At 45.1% G+C, this 16,566-nt stretch overlaps 1 protein-coding gene across 1 annotated transcript in view; it reads left to right on the forward strand.

Annotated features, from left to right (window-relative positions):
• Nucleotides 1-16,566, forward strand: part of ADAM23 (ADAM metallopeptidase domain 23) — a 105,683-nt gene that overhangs the window by 25,281 nt on the left and 63,836 nt on the right. The window contains 4 exon segments of the mRNA XM_066621966.1: nucleotides 906-982; nucleotides 7,686-7,749; nucleotides 12,529-12,611; nucleotides 13,340-13,403. Coding sequence (XP_066478063.1) covers nucleotides 906-982; nucleotides 7,686-7,749; nucleotides 12,529-12,611; nucleotides 13,340-13,403 — 288 coding nt within the window.

Here is a 16,566-nt window from a genome sequence, read left to right on the forward strand (position 1 = left end):
TTCAGTAGGGCTTACTTCCAGGTAAATACATATAAGATTGCAACCTAACAGATCAATTCTAGGTACAGGGTGATTCAGAATTATTGTCGGGGTTTCCGTGGTCTATAAATCTCAAACTAGAAACAAAAGAACAAAACTGCTTGCAGAATATGAAAGAATAACTCAAAAAGTTTTTTATTACCTTACTGTAGAATGCTAAACAACTTCAATATACATTTGTGGCACGTAAGAGTCCAAGTGATACTCAGTTTCCTGCCACTGTTCTTCAGCATTTGCGGTGTTTCTGCTGCAGCAACAATTCTGGTCCAAAGACATCGAGCGTGGCCACAGGGGTCTGGCACACAATGTTCTTAATGTATATATCCCTATAGTTTGATAACAATGCTGTTTTTTGATAAAGGACTTTGATTCAAAAAATCACAGAACACACATCTCCTTCTCTTGCACAGATGCCCTTTTGATTTATGACATTGTACATCTCCCACACATCACTGCAGCGAGTACAGCATTTGACCATTTGCCTGATAAAACAGTTGGAATTACTCTTTCACGTTCTGTAAGCAGTTTTCATTCTGTTGTTTCTAGTTTGAGATTTATAGACCATGGAAACCCCGACAAAAGTTTTGAATCGCCCTGTATAGCATAATTTATTCAGAAGAAAATCCAGTTGAATTCAGCGAGATTTCTTCCCAAATCAGTGTATATTGGATTGAAACCAAAGGGAATAAGAGCACAATGCTTGTCTACTAAGAAGTAAGTCCCATTGTCTTCAGTTGGGTTTACTCTCAGGAAAGTGGGCGTAGGATTGCAGCCCAAACTGGCTAGCTGTGAATATTATGACAAAAATAACAAAATTTCTCTTTGGATGTTTTTCCTCCTCTGCCCCATACCCCTCTTGTTTCCAGGCTGTGCATCTTGCTCAGGCAACTTTCCAGGTTGAGGCCTTTGGCTCCACATTTATTCTTGACCTTTCATTGAATAAGTAAGTGTATATTTGCGGTTCTTGTTTTGAGTGTTGGATTTTTGACTGGGATTGAATTAGGCTATGTGTTAATTTCCTGAACTCTGGTGTTAGAGAGCTTATCTGTGCTCATCTGCAAAACAAACAAAAAAAGAAAACCCAAAACCATCCAGGTCCCCCTTCCCTATATGTCAGTAGGAAGATTATGCATAGAACACACTTTGTATAATCTTGACATTAGCTTAAATTTAACAGACTTGCAAAATTGCCACTACCAAGCTAGGTAAATTGGCTTGGACCAGTGATCAGGTGTGAGCTGGTACCCAGAAAATTTTGGTAAGGCACCTTTCTTGTGGTACTACCAGACACATTGAAGCTCTTACTACACACTCTAGGTAAAGCCTACTTTTGGGACATACAGCACAGCACTGGCAGAATGGTGAAGGTGACAAGCTGTCTTCTAAGTTGATGGATTAATTATTAATTATTATTATTAACAGTATTTATATACCGCTTTTCAACGGAAAGTTCACAAAGCGGTTTACAGAGAAAATCAAACAAACAACTAATGGCTCCCTGTCCCAAAAGGGCTCACAATCTAAAAGGATGCAAAAGAACACCAAGCAGGCAGCCACTAGAAAAGACGGTGCTAGGTGAGGAGGGCCAGTTACTCTTCCCCCGCTAAATAAAAGAAGAGCACCCACTTAGAAAGTGCCTCTTACCCAGTTAGCAGGGGTTATCATTTAGGACAGGGGTGTCCAAACCTTTGGCAGGAGGGCCGCATCATCTCTGTGACACCGTGTTGGGAAAAAAAAGAATTAATTTACTTTTAAAATTTGAATAAATTTACATGAATGAATATATTAGAGCATATAGGAATGTATGAAGGTCTAGCGATAGCTCAAGGCCTATAAAAGACCATGCACAAAGCAAGTCTGGCCTTTCCTTTGCTGTTGCTGCTGCTGCTGCTTCTGCTTCACAGACATGAAACAGCAAGCAGTGGAGGGATACCTTGGCCCCCAGCTTGTGCGAGAGGTCAAACAGTTGTCCTTCACACTGTGAGCAGTTGTATCTGGCCAGTGTGGGCTCCAGCAAGTCTCCACAGGGCCAGAGGCTCATTGGAGACTGGGGGATCCCCGCGGGCTGGATCGGAGGACCCCAAGTACTGCAGATGGCCCTAGGGCTAGGGTTTGGGCACCCCTGATTTAGGAGAAGAGTGTCTGTTCACTGCATGAGAAATACCCCACCTTGTGGGCTTTTCTCTTGTTGTCCTGTGTGGGATGCCCTGTCTTTGCATCCCTCTCACTGTTGCAGTTTCAGACTTTGGTTTCTAATGGGCGATTATGTCCAGAGACCTAGTGGTATTTTTGTGTGGTGTCTAGAAGAAGACATATTAGGCAAGTAGTGACTTGTACAGTTTGGGGGGCATTGTCTTCCTTGGCTATGTTGTGGTCATTTTTTGTGTGTGCCAGTTGCCTCAGTTGGTGTTCAGTTGCCATTTGCTTAAATATCATTGCCATTGATTTTTTTCCCTCCTCTGGTTTGTGTGATCATATAGTACTAGGAGTGCTTGGGCAGAATGATTTAGCTCCTTACCACACATGTTTGGGAATGAGCTGTATGTGTTAAGATTTATGACTATCCTCCCACATGCTGTGCTGTGACTGAGTACGCTATAGTACTATGCTCTTGTTCTAACTTGCATCACATCAAAGATTCTGTATCTTTATTGGGTGGATGAGTTGAGTTTTCATTATCAAGTTTGGTTTTCCTTTTAGTTATATACTTAAGTGACTGATTTCTGATTCTACCACTGTCAACCAATAATGGTTTGGTGATCAAGATTAGTCAAGAACTGGGGAGCCTAGTGATTGAATTGCTCCTTAAGTCAGCTTCTCTTTCCTGTGAGGTTGAGTAGTTTTCTATATAACAGAGAATGGTAGGAAACCAGAACCATAGGCCCAAACCAAGCAGGCAACTAAAAGCCCAATCTTGAACTCTATACTGCCGGTGCTGGGTTTCACAAATGTGCCGTAAGGCATGCCTGCAACACCCTGTGCTAAGTCAGTACTGGCATCAGCTCAGCACCAGTTGGTGCCTAATGCCGGCTGGACGCCATCTGGAGGTAGGTTCTGGGCGGCGGTGGGGAGGGAGGCATTCTGGGCTGCGGGAGGGTGGAGTGGGGGAGGAACTGGGGTGGGATCAACAGAGCTCTGCTCTGCTGGATCCTGAATTCTGTGTTGGGCCGGAAGGCAAAATAGCTGGCACAGACTTGAGAAGCCCCATTGCAGAGCTTGGGGCTTTCACTGAGGAGACCTCTGGTGTATACTGCAGGGCCACAGGATACAGCGGTAGCTGCTTTGATGCCGTTGCACTCGGTGGCAACACCACCATTAGGATTGGACTGTAATTCAGGGACAGTTCATTACTAATTCCTCTGCCAAACTGAACATGAAGCAATAAAATGGGTTGATCCTAGAACAAGTAAATTTTTAATTAACACTGTAGACCTTTGCAGAATTGAACTTACTTGTAAGTGAACCTTATAGAGTGATCTGGGATATGGCAAAGAGCATTCCTGGATAAAATAGTGCCAAACTAAGTACTGTGTGGAACCTCTGTTTTAATTCTGATCCAGCTAAACACAGAAAAACCTCAGTTCTAAAAGCTCAAGGGTGGGAAGCAACTTTGGGCACAATCATTTTCCCATTCTTACAACTTGTGTCAAAATAGGATCCAGACTTTTAAAAAGAAAAAAAGAAAAAAAGACTTACTTGCTCTTCCCAGCCATTGACCAGAGAAGGAGCAGCTGCAGTGAGCTTGCTTCTCTGCCAGAAAAGAACACTCTGTTCTGCTCCAACTGCCAGTTGCTAGAGGATTGCAGCTCTAAAGCGAAGTTTTAGCTGGCTTATGGCATTGGCCAAAGGGCTCCTGACTGATGCTTGTGTGTCAGCAGGGTTGGTGGGTGGGTTTAAAATTATTTCTCCTATTCATTCTAAGCCACCTTGAGAACCAATCAGTTGAAAGTTGGGGTATAAATTCTTCAGATCTTGAGCTATGCTAATATACATGAACTTATAAAAGTTTTACTATTAACTCATGTTTGATATTTGTAAATTGCTTTGGGTACCTTGCTTGAGTAAAGGTGGTATCTTTTTTTCAGTGAATGAAACATTGAAGGGGAAAAAGCAAAGTTTAGTACTAAAGTCAAAGGCAAGGGTTAAATCACTTCAGTGCACTGCAGAAAAAAAATGCACTGTCAGCTTCTATTGTCCTTGACTGTTTCAGCAAATTTAAACAAAAATGAATCAGCACAAATACTTTTCACTCATACTGAAGCAGCATCCTCTAACTTCAGTAGAGGACTGATGTTTATTTATTTAGCTATATTTTTTTTGATGAGAGAAAATGTGTTTTAAAATTGTATTGGGTTTACAAAAAAATAAGCTACTTAAAGAAAATGTGAGACTACCATACTAACACACCTGTCAGTATTTTGCTGCCTCTATTTTAGCTGAAGTAGGGCCCAATCCTATAGAAAAGTAGTGCTGGTGCACTGGCTGCTGTGCCAGTGCTGGGTGTCATAAAAGTGCCATAAAGCAGTTTTCAACACCATGCGACTAAGTGGTGCAAGCAGGAAGGCCTCCACCATCCTGCCAGTGCTGTATCCAGCCCTACGGCCTCTGGGGTAGGTAAGTGCTTTGTCAGATGGCAGAGGGACGGCGGAGCAGGCCTCGCCCTGTCCTAACCCCATTTCTGGGCCTGAAAGCCCTACATGGGACTACTTAGTTCTGTGACTGTGTTTTAGTTGGCACAGATCCAAGTAGCCCAGTGGTTCCCAAACTTTAGGGAGCCATGGAAACCAGTCAGGGGAGCCAAAGAATCCTCACAAAAAATCCACTGTCCTATACAATGTATAGGATTGTAGCCCTAATGGAGATTGTGGCCGGTGGCCCAGTAGGTCAAGGGAGCAGCCAGTCAAAACGTTTAGGAACCACTGAAGTAGCTCCATTGAATAGGCTGGGGTTCTGCATGCGGTAAGGGAACAAATGTTCCCTTTCCCGAGGAGAGCACCAGCCTGCTCAGTTTCAGCACTGGATACAGTGTGGGACCTGTAGTCCAAGGCTGCCAATTATTTTAGCTATTTAGCGGATACACATGGCCTCTGTGGGCCTGAGAAAGCCCTCCAGAGGTGACTGGAGCATAGCTCTGGTTGCTTCTGGAAGGCTCAGGTTGGGTCAAGTCTGGCTCAGCACAGATCCAGGGGACACTCATTGAGCCAGATCAACAGTTACAGGATCAAGGATACAGAAGCCCCACCTACACCTAAAACATAAGAACATATGGCTCCACGCTGTAGCAGATAGGCTGATAGAAGAGTCAGGAGTGGGTGGCAGGAGGGTGGAACGAGTTGGGGAGGGGGTGAAGCTGGGCGGGGAGGGGGGCATAATGGGGCTGGGGAGGCCATGGGAAGGGGAGGATCCATCTTGGGAGGCTGTGCTGGATCTTGCCCCTTCTCTCCACCCTGTTTCTGTCCTTGGACTTGTGCCAGTCAAATTGTCAGGGCAGGTCTGAGGAGACCTGTTGCAGGTTAGGTGGCTTACACAGGGGTAAGGGAATTTAATATCTCCTTTCCCCACTGAAGCCTCCTGACCTACCCGCCCCTCCCCTATCATGGGTGCAGTATTTGGCAGTTTGGTGTCACTGCGATGGTGGGAGGGGAGAAAAGGATGAGATTGGGCCCTAAGTGAACTATTTTAAGTTTCAAAAATCCTGCCTATTTGCACTTTATATGCTTTATCATATTTTACCTACTACTTTTGTTAATTTACTTTTATAAATTAACAAATTTTGTGTACTTTTTGTGTTCCATCCTACAACCAGACTAGATTGAAATCAGCAGTAGCAAGCTAGTTCTAAGATTCTTTTTGTAAAATTAAAACCACATGTAAAACAGCATGCGGTTTTTCGCAATTCCCTGAAATAATGCAGCTGTTTATTGAAGGGACAGTTTTGTTTAGGCCTGGAGAAAATGAGCTGTGTGTGTGCATCTATCAGAGAGCAGTAGACCTACTTGCTGTGTGTGTTCATTCCTCTTGAACTTTTAACACATTCATCCTTTGGTCTCCAAATATGAAATCTTTGGTGTGAAGCCTATATTTCTTAACACTTTTTTCACTTTAGTTGGAGGTAGCTCATCTTCTCTAGACCAAATTTTATAAATTTGCCTAATTGTTAGCGTGTATTTTTTAAAAATATTATTTCAGTAAGGGTAAACTGCATAGTAGTTAATGTTTAAAGTTCCTTGCAAATATTTTCATGATTTCCCTGAAAATTCAAGACAATTTGTCAAGACAACAAAAGATAAAACAAAACACAATTTCTTGGCTGCAGAATCATAGTGGTAAATAATTAATTCCTTTTATCAGCAATTGCTGACCATCATAGCTCTTCATTTGGAGCACACATCTGTCTCTTTTTGATTGCTGTGCTAGTGTCACTTTGGTTTTCCTGGAGATATGATATTTAATTTGATCACTTGTGCCAAGCTTTTCTCCATTCCACTCTGACTGGCAGAATTCTTCTTCTTTCTGCCTCTGTCTTCGTGCCTGCTCCTCGTATTGAATTACTATTTCCGTACTAGCAAAACCTACTTTTACAGTCCCATTCTTTTTTTGGTACGCTTTGTACCTATTGTACTTCAGCCTGTTTGATGTCCACTATACAGTAATTTTTAAAAGTACTGTCAGTCTTTTTATTGTCTCTGCTGATATCTCTTGCACAGACGCAGTTCCTCAAGTAAGACAATTCAGAGCCCAATCCTGTACCCATAAGGCATGTTCGCGGGGCTCACCGCTGGGCTGCCGCCTGTGCTAGCCCAGTGCCAGCTGGTGCTGGACTAGCGCCAGGCAGTCGCCCAGCTCCCGCAGTTCAGCAGTCTTGTGGACCACCGAGCTGCGGAACGGCAGGCGGGGGAGGAGGTTTTCTGGGGAGGGGGGAGGCCGGTGGGGTCTGAGAGAGGGCAGGGAGGAGGCATGACGGGGAGCTATGATGAGGGGAGGGGGGTGGGTGGGAGGCGTGCCTGGGGCAAGGATGGGAGGCAGATCCGCAGAGCTCTGCTCTGCAGGATCCAAGGCGCTCCTATAGGGCTACATGCCCTACACGAGCGCCTTTACCTTTACCCATTGCGGGGCTGCTTACCTGACTCGGGGGAAGGGGACAAATGTCCCCTTTTCCCGAGGTGCCTCCCACGGTAGCTATTGCGGGAGGCGCTGGATTCGGCGGCAGCCCTCCTCGGTGCTGCCGAACCTGGGAGCCCTGGGCAGCTCAGGATTGGGCTGCCCATTGGTTATTACCTCAATAATAATTTAAACCTAGAAAAAATTGCATCATTGTTAAAAACATCTAATTACAAGTTTCATAGACATTGGTCATTCAAAATTATATATAAATATATTTAAGCAATCCTAAATACTGTATGTTTACTCAGAAGTAAGTAAGTATTATGTTCAGGGAGTCTCACTCCCAAGAAAGTGTGTTTTGGATTGTAGCCTAAGAGTTACAATGATAATAAATGCTAATGTTCTTTATTATGTGTTCACATACATGTTTCCAAGATGAAAAGTTAAAAATATGTGATGGATAAAACTAGTATGGTCACTTAGAGGTTTCCTAGTAGTATTGTTTAAAAATACTATATATGCTTTCTCCCCTCTCTTTGTAGTGATTTATTATCTTCTGATTATGTGGAGATTCATTATGAAGATGGAAAACCACAATATTCAAAGGTATTGTAAAAAACGTTTGTCCCAGTTGAATAGTAATAATTCATTAACATGTTCTCTAGATCAGTGTTTCTCAAAGTGTGGATCGGGACCCACTAGGTGGGTCGCGAGCCAATGTCAGGGGAGTCCCCATTCATTTCAATATTTTATTTTTAATTTATTAGACTTGATGCTCCCATGGTATGTGATTGCATTTGGGGAAATGTTACAGGCCTGTACTTTTAACAAGCTACTATGAATATTCTTTTAACAATGATAGTCAATGGGACTTACTCCTGGGTAAGTGTGGATAGGTTTGCAGCCTAGGATTGTTAAAACTTTTCCTGCTTGATGATGTCATTTCTGGTCATGACATCACTTCTGGTGGGTTCTGACAGATTCCCATTTCTAAAAAGTGGGTTCTGGTGCTAAATGTATGAGAACCACTGCTCTAGATGTTTCCTCTGCTCTCCGCGCAAGTCAGCTCCAGTCAGTCAAAACATACCAGCACTGGGCAGCTTTTGATGGTACATTTCTATGCTGGCACCTGTGGCTTTTGGTATACATTGTCATTGCAACTACAAACACGTAACTGAAAAGGATGTAATGAATGTTGAAAAATTTGAAGTCTCTTAAAATCTTGCTGTGCATTTGCATGCACTCAGATGTTCTCTCATAGCAGAGTTGCTTTGTAAAGGGGAAAGATTACTTCTTTGAGAGTAAGCTGCTGTTTTAATAGTTTCTAGAGTGATCAGAATTGCCATGCTCATTGTGGGGCTGATAGCAGAAGGGAAGTGGTTTCTTATTGTGACTTCAAACCTAACCATATGAGTCAAGTTTAAAATACATTGCCTAAACATTTAACAAAATTCTCAGAACAAGTTCAAAAACTTTACCCCTGTTTTTTGTTAAATAACACTGTTAAAAAGAGCAACAATCCTAAAGTATATTGTCAAGTAAGACTACTATAATACCTTTTTGGCATTTTTATTCAGTGTGGAAAGCTTTTAAAAATCCTGAATATGGTTAGTTTCACTATATTTCTCAAAATACAACTTGAATTGCATTGGCGCCAAATGTCAGCCCAATCCTGAGGTGCCTGGGGTGCTCAGGCTTGGCGGCACCAAGAACAGCTGCCACTGGATCCTGCGCGTCCTGGTCTACCGCGGGAGATGCCTCTGGAGAAGGTGACTTTTGTCCCCTTCCCCCGGGTAAGGTAAGCAGCCCTGCAGTGGGGCTACTCACTTTACCACTGACCGAAATGTCTGCAGTAAAGGTGCTCGTGTAGGGCGCCAAGCCCTCTGCGTGTGCCTTGGATTCTGCTGAGCGGAGCTTTGTGGACCTGCCTCCCTCCCTCCCCCCGGCACAGCTCCAGCCCGCCGCCCTCCCCACGTCACACCTCTGTGTCACACCTCCCGCTGCCCTCTCTCCATTCCCCACTGGCTTCCTCCCCACCCCCGTCCCCGCCTCTGCCTACCGCACCGTGGCTCGGCGGTCCATGAGACCCCTGAGCCATGGAGGCTGGGCGACCGCCTCGTGCTAGCCCAGCACTGGCTAGTGCTGGCCTAGCACAGGCAGGAGCCCGGTGGAAATGCTTGCAAACGTGCCTTATGACATGTTTGCGACAGTGCTCAGTGGCACAAAGCCGTGCTGCCAAGCACAGGATTGGGCTCTGTGTCTCTGCTTTTGGCAAATAATATATATAATTACTGATTTATCCCACCTTTCCTGTGAATAAACAGAGCACTCAAGGAAGCATACCATATAGAGGAAAAACAATAGAATGCAAAAATAGGAATGAAGTGCAATGTGCAATAATGATAAAATAGTCATAAAGAACAGAGTAATAAAAAAACTTTAAAACAAAATATGGGATATAGCAACAAAGTCCAAAAGCAGCTAAGAGCCCAATCCTGGGCTCGGTGCAGCAGTTTCCCACCGGCACGCACCGCTGGAGGCATACCGCTGGGCTACTGCCCGTGCTAGCCCAGTGCTGGCAGGTGCTGAGCTAGCGCCAAGCTAGCACCAGCCGGGTGCCAAGCCTCCACTGCTCGGTGGTCTCATGGACTGCCGAGCCGTGGCACAGTAAGTGGGGGCAGGGAGGGGGGTGGGGAGGAGGCGTGATGGGAAGGCGGGTGGAGGGCAGAGAGGAGGTGTGATGGGGAGGCGGGGGTTGGGGAGAGGGTGGGCGGGAGGGATGCTGGGGGAGGGAGCTGGGAGGCAGAGAGGCGGATCCTGTCTATTTGTGTGGGGCTCGGCACCCTCTACTAACGCATTTACCTTACTGCTGACCTTTTATTTGGTGGTAAAGTGAGTAGCCCCATTGCAGGGCTATGTCCCTTACCCAGGAGAAGGGGACAAAAGTCCCCTTTTTCTGAGGCGCCGCCTGCGGCAGCCTGAAATACACAGGATGCAACTGCCGAAGCTGCGCGCCCAGGGCAGGTCAGGATTGGGCTGTCATAAGGGAAGTTCAAGAGGAAAAGGAAAGTTTTCAGCCCTTGCTGAAAGGCTAACAGAGAGGGACATTTCTTAATCCCACTGGGAGGGAGTTCCATAATAAAGGTGCTACCTCAGGGAAGCCTTACTCTTTGTTGCTGTCAATCTGGCCTCTGCCAGAGGTGGCACGTGCAGGAAGGCCCCCTCTGTTGATCTTTGGTGATATCTTCAGATGTTCTCTTTGGTTGTGAGCTGAGGAGAGTGATGAACATGTGAATTCCAAGACTGCTCTAAATCTCAATATCTGTCAAAGTTGTGCAAGTGTTGGTAAATGTTTGAACAGGCCCACTGTCTCCTGTTTCTTGGAAGAAAGGTTTGTCCCACCCATATGAACATCTGCAAATAATACAGAAAATTTGAGTGTTACATCTGCACAGGCCTTCAAAGGAGCTTGCAGAAAAGCTAAATAAAGTCAGGGAACAATTCTTCCTGGCATTTATTCAAAGCTAAAGGAACTATCAGCTGCATTGCCAGCAGCATTGCAGTTGCTGAATCATGAGTCTTACTTTAGGATTATATAGAACTTTAGACTCAGCAAATGGGTCATCTTTGCATGCTGCAGTAACTTGATCTAGATTTCCTGGAGGATATTTTGAGAGCGAATTGATTTGGAAATACTGATAGGAACCTTGAGGTCCACATGTTCCACAGCACGTACCATTACTTGTGTTCCAAAAGCAAAATGGATATGTTGCATGGGACATCAAAAATAGTTGCATTTCTCAGTTATAAAAAGAGAGATTTTAATTCTAGATATATTTGATGAAGTCCAAACTGGTGCAAACTGCTAGTTTGGACTCCCTCTCTGTATAATGAAATCTAAATCTGAGATGAAGTCATTAAGAAACAAGTTGTTATTAAAGCTATATATACAGGCAACCCAATCCTATCAGGTGTCGGCCCAGTGGGGCTGTACGGCCACACTGTATCTGCTATTTGATTTGAGCAGGCTGGAGGTCTCTTCAGAGTAAAGGAACATTTGTTCCCTTACCCTCTGTAGAGCTCCAGCCTGCCCAGTGCGCTGCTTGGATCAGTGCAAATCTGAGAAGCCTCGCATCAGCGGGAAAAGGCTCAGGAGGGGGAATAGGATGACAGAGCCTCTGCCAATCTTGCTACCATTCTGCCCTCCTCTACACCCCCCCCACACCTTCATTCTGCCCTCCCCCCTGCCCCTACGCTGCTTGGTGCTGTACTTACCAGCACCAGTGGCTTCAGCTTTGAATCTGGTGCCGGCAGGATGCTACTAGCCTTCCTGCTGGCACCTCTTACTTGCATGTGCCTCAGCCGTGCTTTACAGCTTGTTTGTGACACCTAGAACTGGCGCAGCAGCTGCTGCGCTGGCACCCCATGTGATTAGGATTGGACCATTAGTGTACAATCCTATGCGCACTTTTCTGGGAGTAAGCCCCACTGAGCATAATGCAATTTACTTCTGAGTAGACATGCCTAGGATTGTACTGCAAGCTTAATTATTTCTTCATGACTGGTTTAATTAGTGTTTGGCAGTGCTCAGGCTGCAGTGTAGAATCTTCCTGAAAATGTGACAGACTGCAGAGGCACTTGGCCTTTCTGTTCTTTAAACAGTTTCATGTCTGGAGTGAAATTAGGACTCTCTTCTGTACTTTTAGTTCTGTACTAAAAGAGAGTTATTCCCTATGTTTCCATCGTAGCTATTAGGAAAGGCACTATCTAAACATGAATAATAGGTGCACAAAGTATACATTTATTCAATACTTTTTTGATTTTAAATAAGAGTTATTCCCTATGTTTCCATCGTAGCTATTAGGAAAGGCACTATCTAAACATGAATAATAGGTGCACAAAGTATACATTTATTCAATACTTTTTTGATTTTAAATAAGAAAAACTTCATCGGGCACAACAGTAATAAGAAATTTTGCAAGTTGTATTACAAAATAGAATACCCTGAGGTTTCTGTCTTTGTTTTGTTCTTATCTGGGTGTCTTCCCTCGTCTTTTTTCCCCACGTGGAGACTTATGTTCATAAAAGGACATTTCGGTGATTGGTTATCTCTTTCATTTTTTTTGACATGTTAGCAGTATCTACTCTGTTCTCCCCCTCAAATGAACATGGTTTCTTCAGATCCTAGAAATGACGCATTGTCCTTTTTCTTTAAAAAAAAAAATCATTGTATAAGAATATAATCTTAAATATAACTATGATGGCCTTATTAATAGTCCCAGGTGACTAAGAGGGATATACTTTACTTGGGTACTCTGTGTATGTGCTAACCTCTTGAAAGCTGTATGGCAAAATCTTCAATTAAACATGCCTGTTAATTCTTAGGGAGGAGAACATTGTTATTATCATGGGAATATCAGAGGAATGAAGAACTCCAAAGTAGCGCTTTCTACATGTAATGGGCTCCAGTAAGTATTGACATTATTGATAAGAATCCCATTATTGTACTAGTTCAGGGCTTCTTAACCTTTTTACAATTACAGACCCCCCCAAAGGGTTGTCCAGTATGTCTCCATGCCCCTTTGTCTGAAATCAGCAGCAGCAGTCCTGTTAGGTACCAGTATGATGTCAATATTCACTAGATGTCAATAGCTTGGTTTTACTTTATGTATTGATTGATACCAAGGAATAGAATGCCTCAATTCATATTGATAATGGTGATAGTTAATAATAGTTCAGAGATCAAGTCCCACACCCCTATCATTTAGTTCGCATACTCCAAGGGGTATGGATACCCACAGTTAAGAATCCCTGTAGTAGTTAGTGGCTTTTCTTGCTAGCGTGTTTGGTTACTACTGTTTGGAGTCTTATTAATACTGCTTCATGAATAGAAGATACCTATTTTGCATGAACATATTACACTATATCTCCTATAGTTAATAAAGTCTGCTTATGGATTCCTATAAGAGAAGGACTCCCAGCTCATAGTGGTTGGTATATTTGCAGTGCTGTATTGCCTTAAAAAAATTTAGTGTGAGCTGTCTAATATGAATTAATGAATCCCAACAACTTATCAGATAACTATGCTAGTCTGTGGCATGCCTGGGGGGGGGGGCACAGCACTTATGATTTGAAAGGTGCCTCAATAAAATGAATTGCTGTTATTATAGCTCCTCTCTTTATGTTTATATTCTAGTGGCATGTTTGAAGATAATACTTATGTATATTCGATAGAACCTGTGGACTTGACTCACAATGCGGTAAGTTAATACTGACCTTGATTGATCTTATTTTGGTTTATTACATGCATGTCTAAATAGAGGAAGAGAATTCTGTATATTATGGGCAGAGTAATCCAAACTTACCCCTGAGCTGGTGGAAGTCCCTTGCCACAGTTTCTGAGTGTTGCAAATGTGCTATAAAGCACCTTGGTGGCTACTTAAGAGCTAGCGAGGCCAGCACAAGGACGTACTCTGGCCTGCCAGCACTGGATCCTCTTCTGGAGAGGGAGAGTATGTGCCAGCCAAGTCAGGCCAGGGGATGGGGGTGGGACATTTATGGGTGGGGGAGGGTGGATCGTGAGGTGGATCAGGCCGGGAAGGGGGGGATGGGACTGGTTGCAACATCTTGGACCAAATCCCCACCCCCATCTCTGGTCCAAGATGTGTTACATGGGCTGCTCAGATTTGCACCTGCGAAATTGCGGGTGCAGATCCAAGTAGACCCATAGGGATGGGAGTCGTGCAGCATGAGGTAAGGGGGAAATTATCCCCTTTGAATTGTGCTTCAGCCCGCACCTACCTTGCGATGAATACAGTGCAGGCCAGTTGACTTGCCTGTTCCAGGGTAAGTTAGGATTGCGCCCTAAATAACTTTATACTTTATACAAATACTTTAGCCGCCTTGAGTACTCATTTCTGGAGTGGAAAGGTGGGATATAAATTCTGCTAATAAATAAATACTACAACCTGATCTATTTATGCAGTAGTGCCTGTTTTTCTGTTCATGCATTTTTTCTGCTAGAAGTTTTAATACCACATGTGTAATTCTTTTGTTTTAAATAAATACTTACAGCCAGTGCTTTTTTTGTAAATAAAAAGGTGCAGGAACTCACAACTTGTTAATCTTTTATTTATTTATTTATTTATTTTTAAACCATTTGTTATTGGAGAAATAAAATATTTTTTATGTAGTTCCCCCCTAAAGATGAACTTACTTCTGAGTAGACATGCATAGGATTGGGCTGTCAATCTCCACATCCCCTTTCCCCCAGCTATTTTTTCTACACATGGGGAAAAATACTGTACAGGTGCACTTGTAGCGTGTAGTATGTAGTGTGGCACTACTTCGAGGAGAGGAAGCAGTGAATGGATTCCGAAAAATGGCTTACATGAGTTCCATGCAATAAAATTACTCTAAGCAACTGTGGGAGTAAGAACAAAAAAGGAATTCTTACATGAGAGGGGTCCTTAGGTGCACATAGAAACAGCTACATTTGCAAACAAGCGATTAAATATGGTTTAATTCAGGTATCAGAATACTCTGTGTCTTTGGGAAGGTGCTTGGCATGTAATTGTATGTTCTCTGCTACCCTGAGCAGCTGCTGTGCATTGCTGGAGAGGAGCTGCAAACGCTGGCTGGCGGAGGGCATGCTTGTGGGGGAAGGATGAGGAGGATCTCTGGCAAGGCTGGACAGCATGTTGTACACATGTAGAATCCCTTTTCACCTGCCCTTAGCATGTGAAAACAGGTGCAGATATATATCTCTGCCAGGATTAAGAGCCCAATCCTAGGTATGTCTACTCTGAAGTAAGTTCTAGTCAGTGGAGCTTACTCCCAGGAAAGTGCCTAGGATTGCAGCCTAAGAGCCCAATCCTATGCATGTCTACTCAGAAGTCCACCTTAGTGAATGGGGCTTACTGTGGATAGGATGGCAGCCTCAGGGCCCAATCCCGTGCCTGTCTCCTCAGAAGTCAGTCCCATTAGAGGCAGTGGGGCTTCCTCCCAGGAAAGTGTGGACAGGACTGCAGCCTCAGAGCCCCTCCTGTGCCTGTCTACTCAGAAGTCAGTCCCACTAGCGGCAGAGGGGCTTCCTCCCAGGAAAGTGTGGGACTTTCCTGGGAGCCACAGAGCCCTTCCTTTGCCTGTCTACTCAGGCTGCAAGGCTATGACACTTTCCCGGGAGTAAGCCCCATTGAACACAATGGAACTTACTTCTGAGTAGACATGCTTGGGCTCTCAGGCTGCAAGGCTATGCACCCTTTCCCAGGAGCAAGCCCCATTGAGCACAATGAGACATACTTCTGAATAGACACACCTAGGCTCGTGCTGCAGATTGGCACGGGGGCTGCACCAGCCAGCGTCCTTCCCCTCCTCCTCTGCCAAGCCAGTACCTGGGCGTTCTGTGGGTGCTGCAGCCTGTCTCCCTGGTTGGCTGGCTGGCTGGCTGTCCATCCTCCTCCTTGGCGTCGGTGCATGTCCCCCGCACCCTCCACCAGCTTGGAAGCTGTGCTGGGAAGCAGAGTGCGGGGGAAGGGGAGGCAGGCTGGGCTCAGGCGAGAGCGTGGAGATGGGGCAGGAGGGGGTCGTTGTGCGGTCAGGCAGGGGCAAGGCACCCGCCCACCCTGCACCCCCCAGCAACCCACCCATCGAATGCCTCTATTTTGCTCCCCCCCAGAATGCCTCCAAAGGGGAGGGGCCCCTGCAAAAAGGTGCCGGAACTCCGTCCCCCCGCATTCCATTAGAAAAAAAGTGCTGCTTACAGCTGAGTTTCTCAAACTAGGATGTTGCGATGCCCCACCCTGAGAAGCCCTACCTCTGGCCCCTTAAGGGTCAGGGAAAGGGGGAAGGCAGTGACGTGACCCCCAGGATCATGCTGCTACTGGGGCTGATCGGGGAAGGGGTTTACTTACCAATTCCTGCGCTGGCCTCCAGGGTGTGCGGGGAGCTCCTGTATAAAAAAAGCAATCAGAAACCATGGTGGGGAGTGGCCAGCAGCAAGTGCTACCAGCTGTGAGGCTTTTCAAGGCAGGGGAAGGTGGGGGAGGGAAGAACTCTGCCTCTGGGAGGGTGGTCGGGAGGGATCTGGGAGGGGTGAAGATTGCCACAAAGGCTGCCATCAAATCCTATGCCCCCTCCTGACCACAGCCCCTTTGGATACAGCAGTGGCCGTTTCTGTGCAGCCGTACCACTGGGTGCTGCTGGGTCGTAAGATTGGGCTGCCCATCTCTCTACTTAGCTTTTCACTAGCCTTTTGGTCTCCCAAGGTGCCTCTCCCCTTTTAAGGTATTGGTCTCACTACCTTCCATGGAGGGGCCTGTTCTCAAAAGACCCAAATGCTTTCCTTTTCAACAAATTTTCACAGGTCTAAATCACCTTCCATGATCTCTGATGATTCCTCAGTTCTTTCTGAATAAGAGAATG

The sequence above is a fragment of the Tiliqua scincoides genome, chromosome 1 (genome assembly GCF_035046505.1).
Source record: "Tiliqua scincoides isolate rTilSci1 chromosome 1, rTilSci1.hap2, whole genome shotgun sequence".
In the NCBI taxonomy this organism is placed as follows: Eukaryota; Metazoa; Chordata; class Lepidosauria; order Squamata; family Scincidae; genus Tiliqua; species Tiliqua scincoides.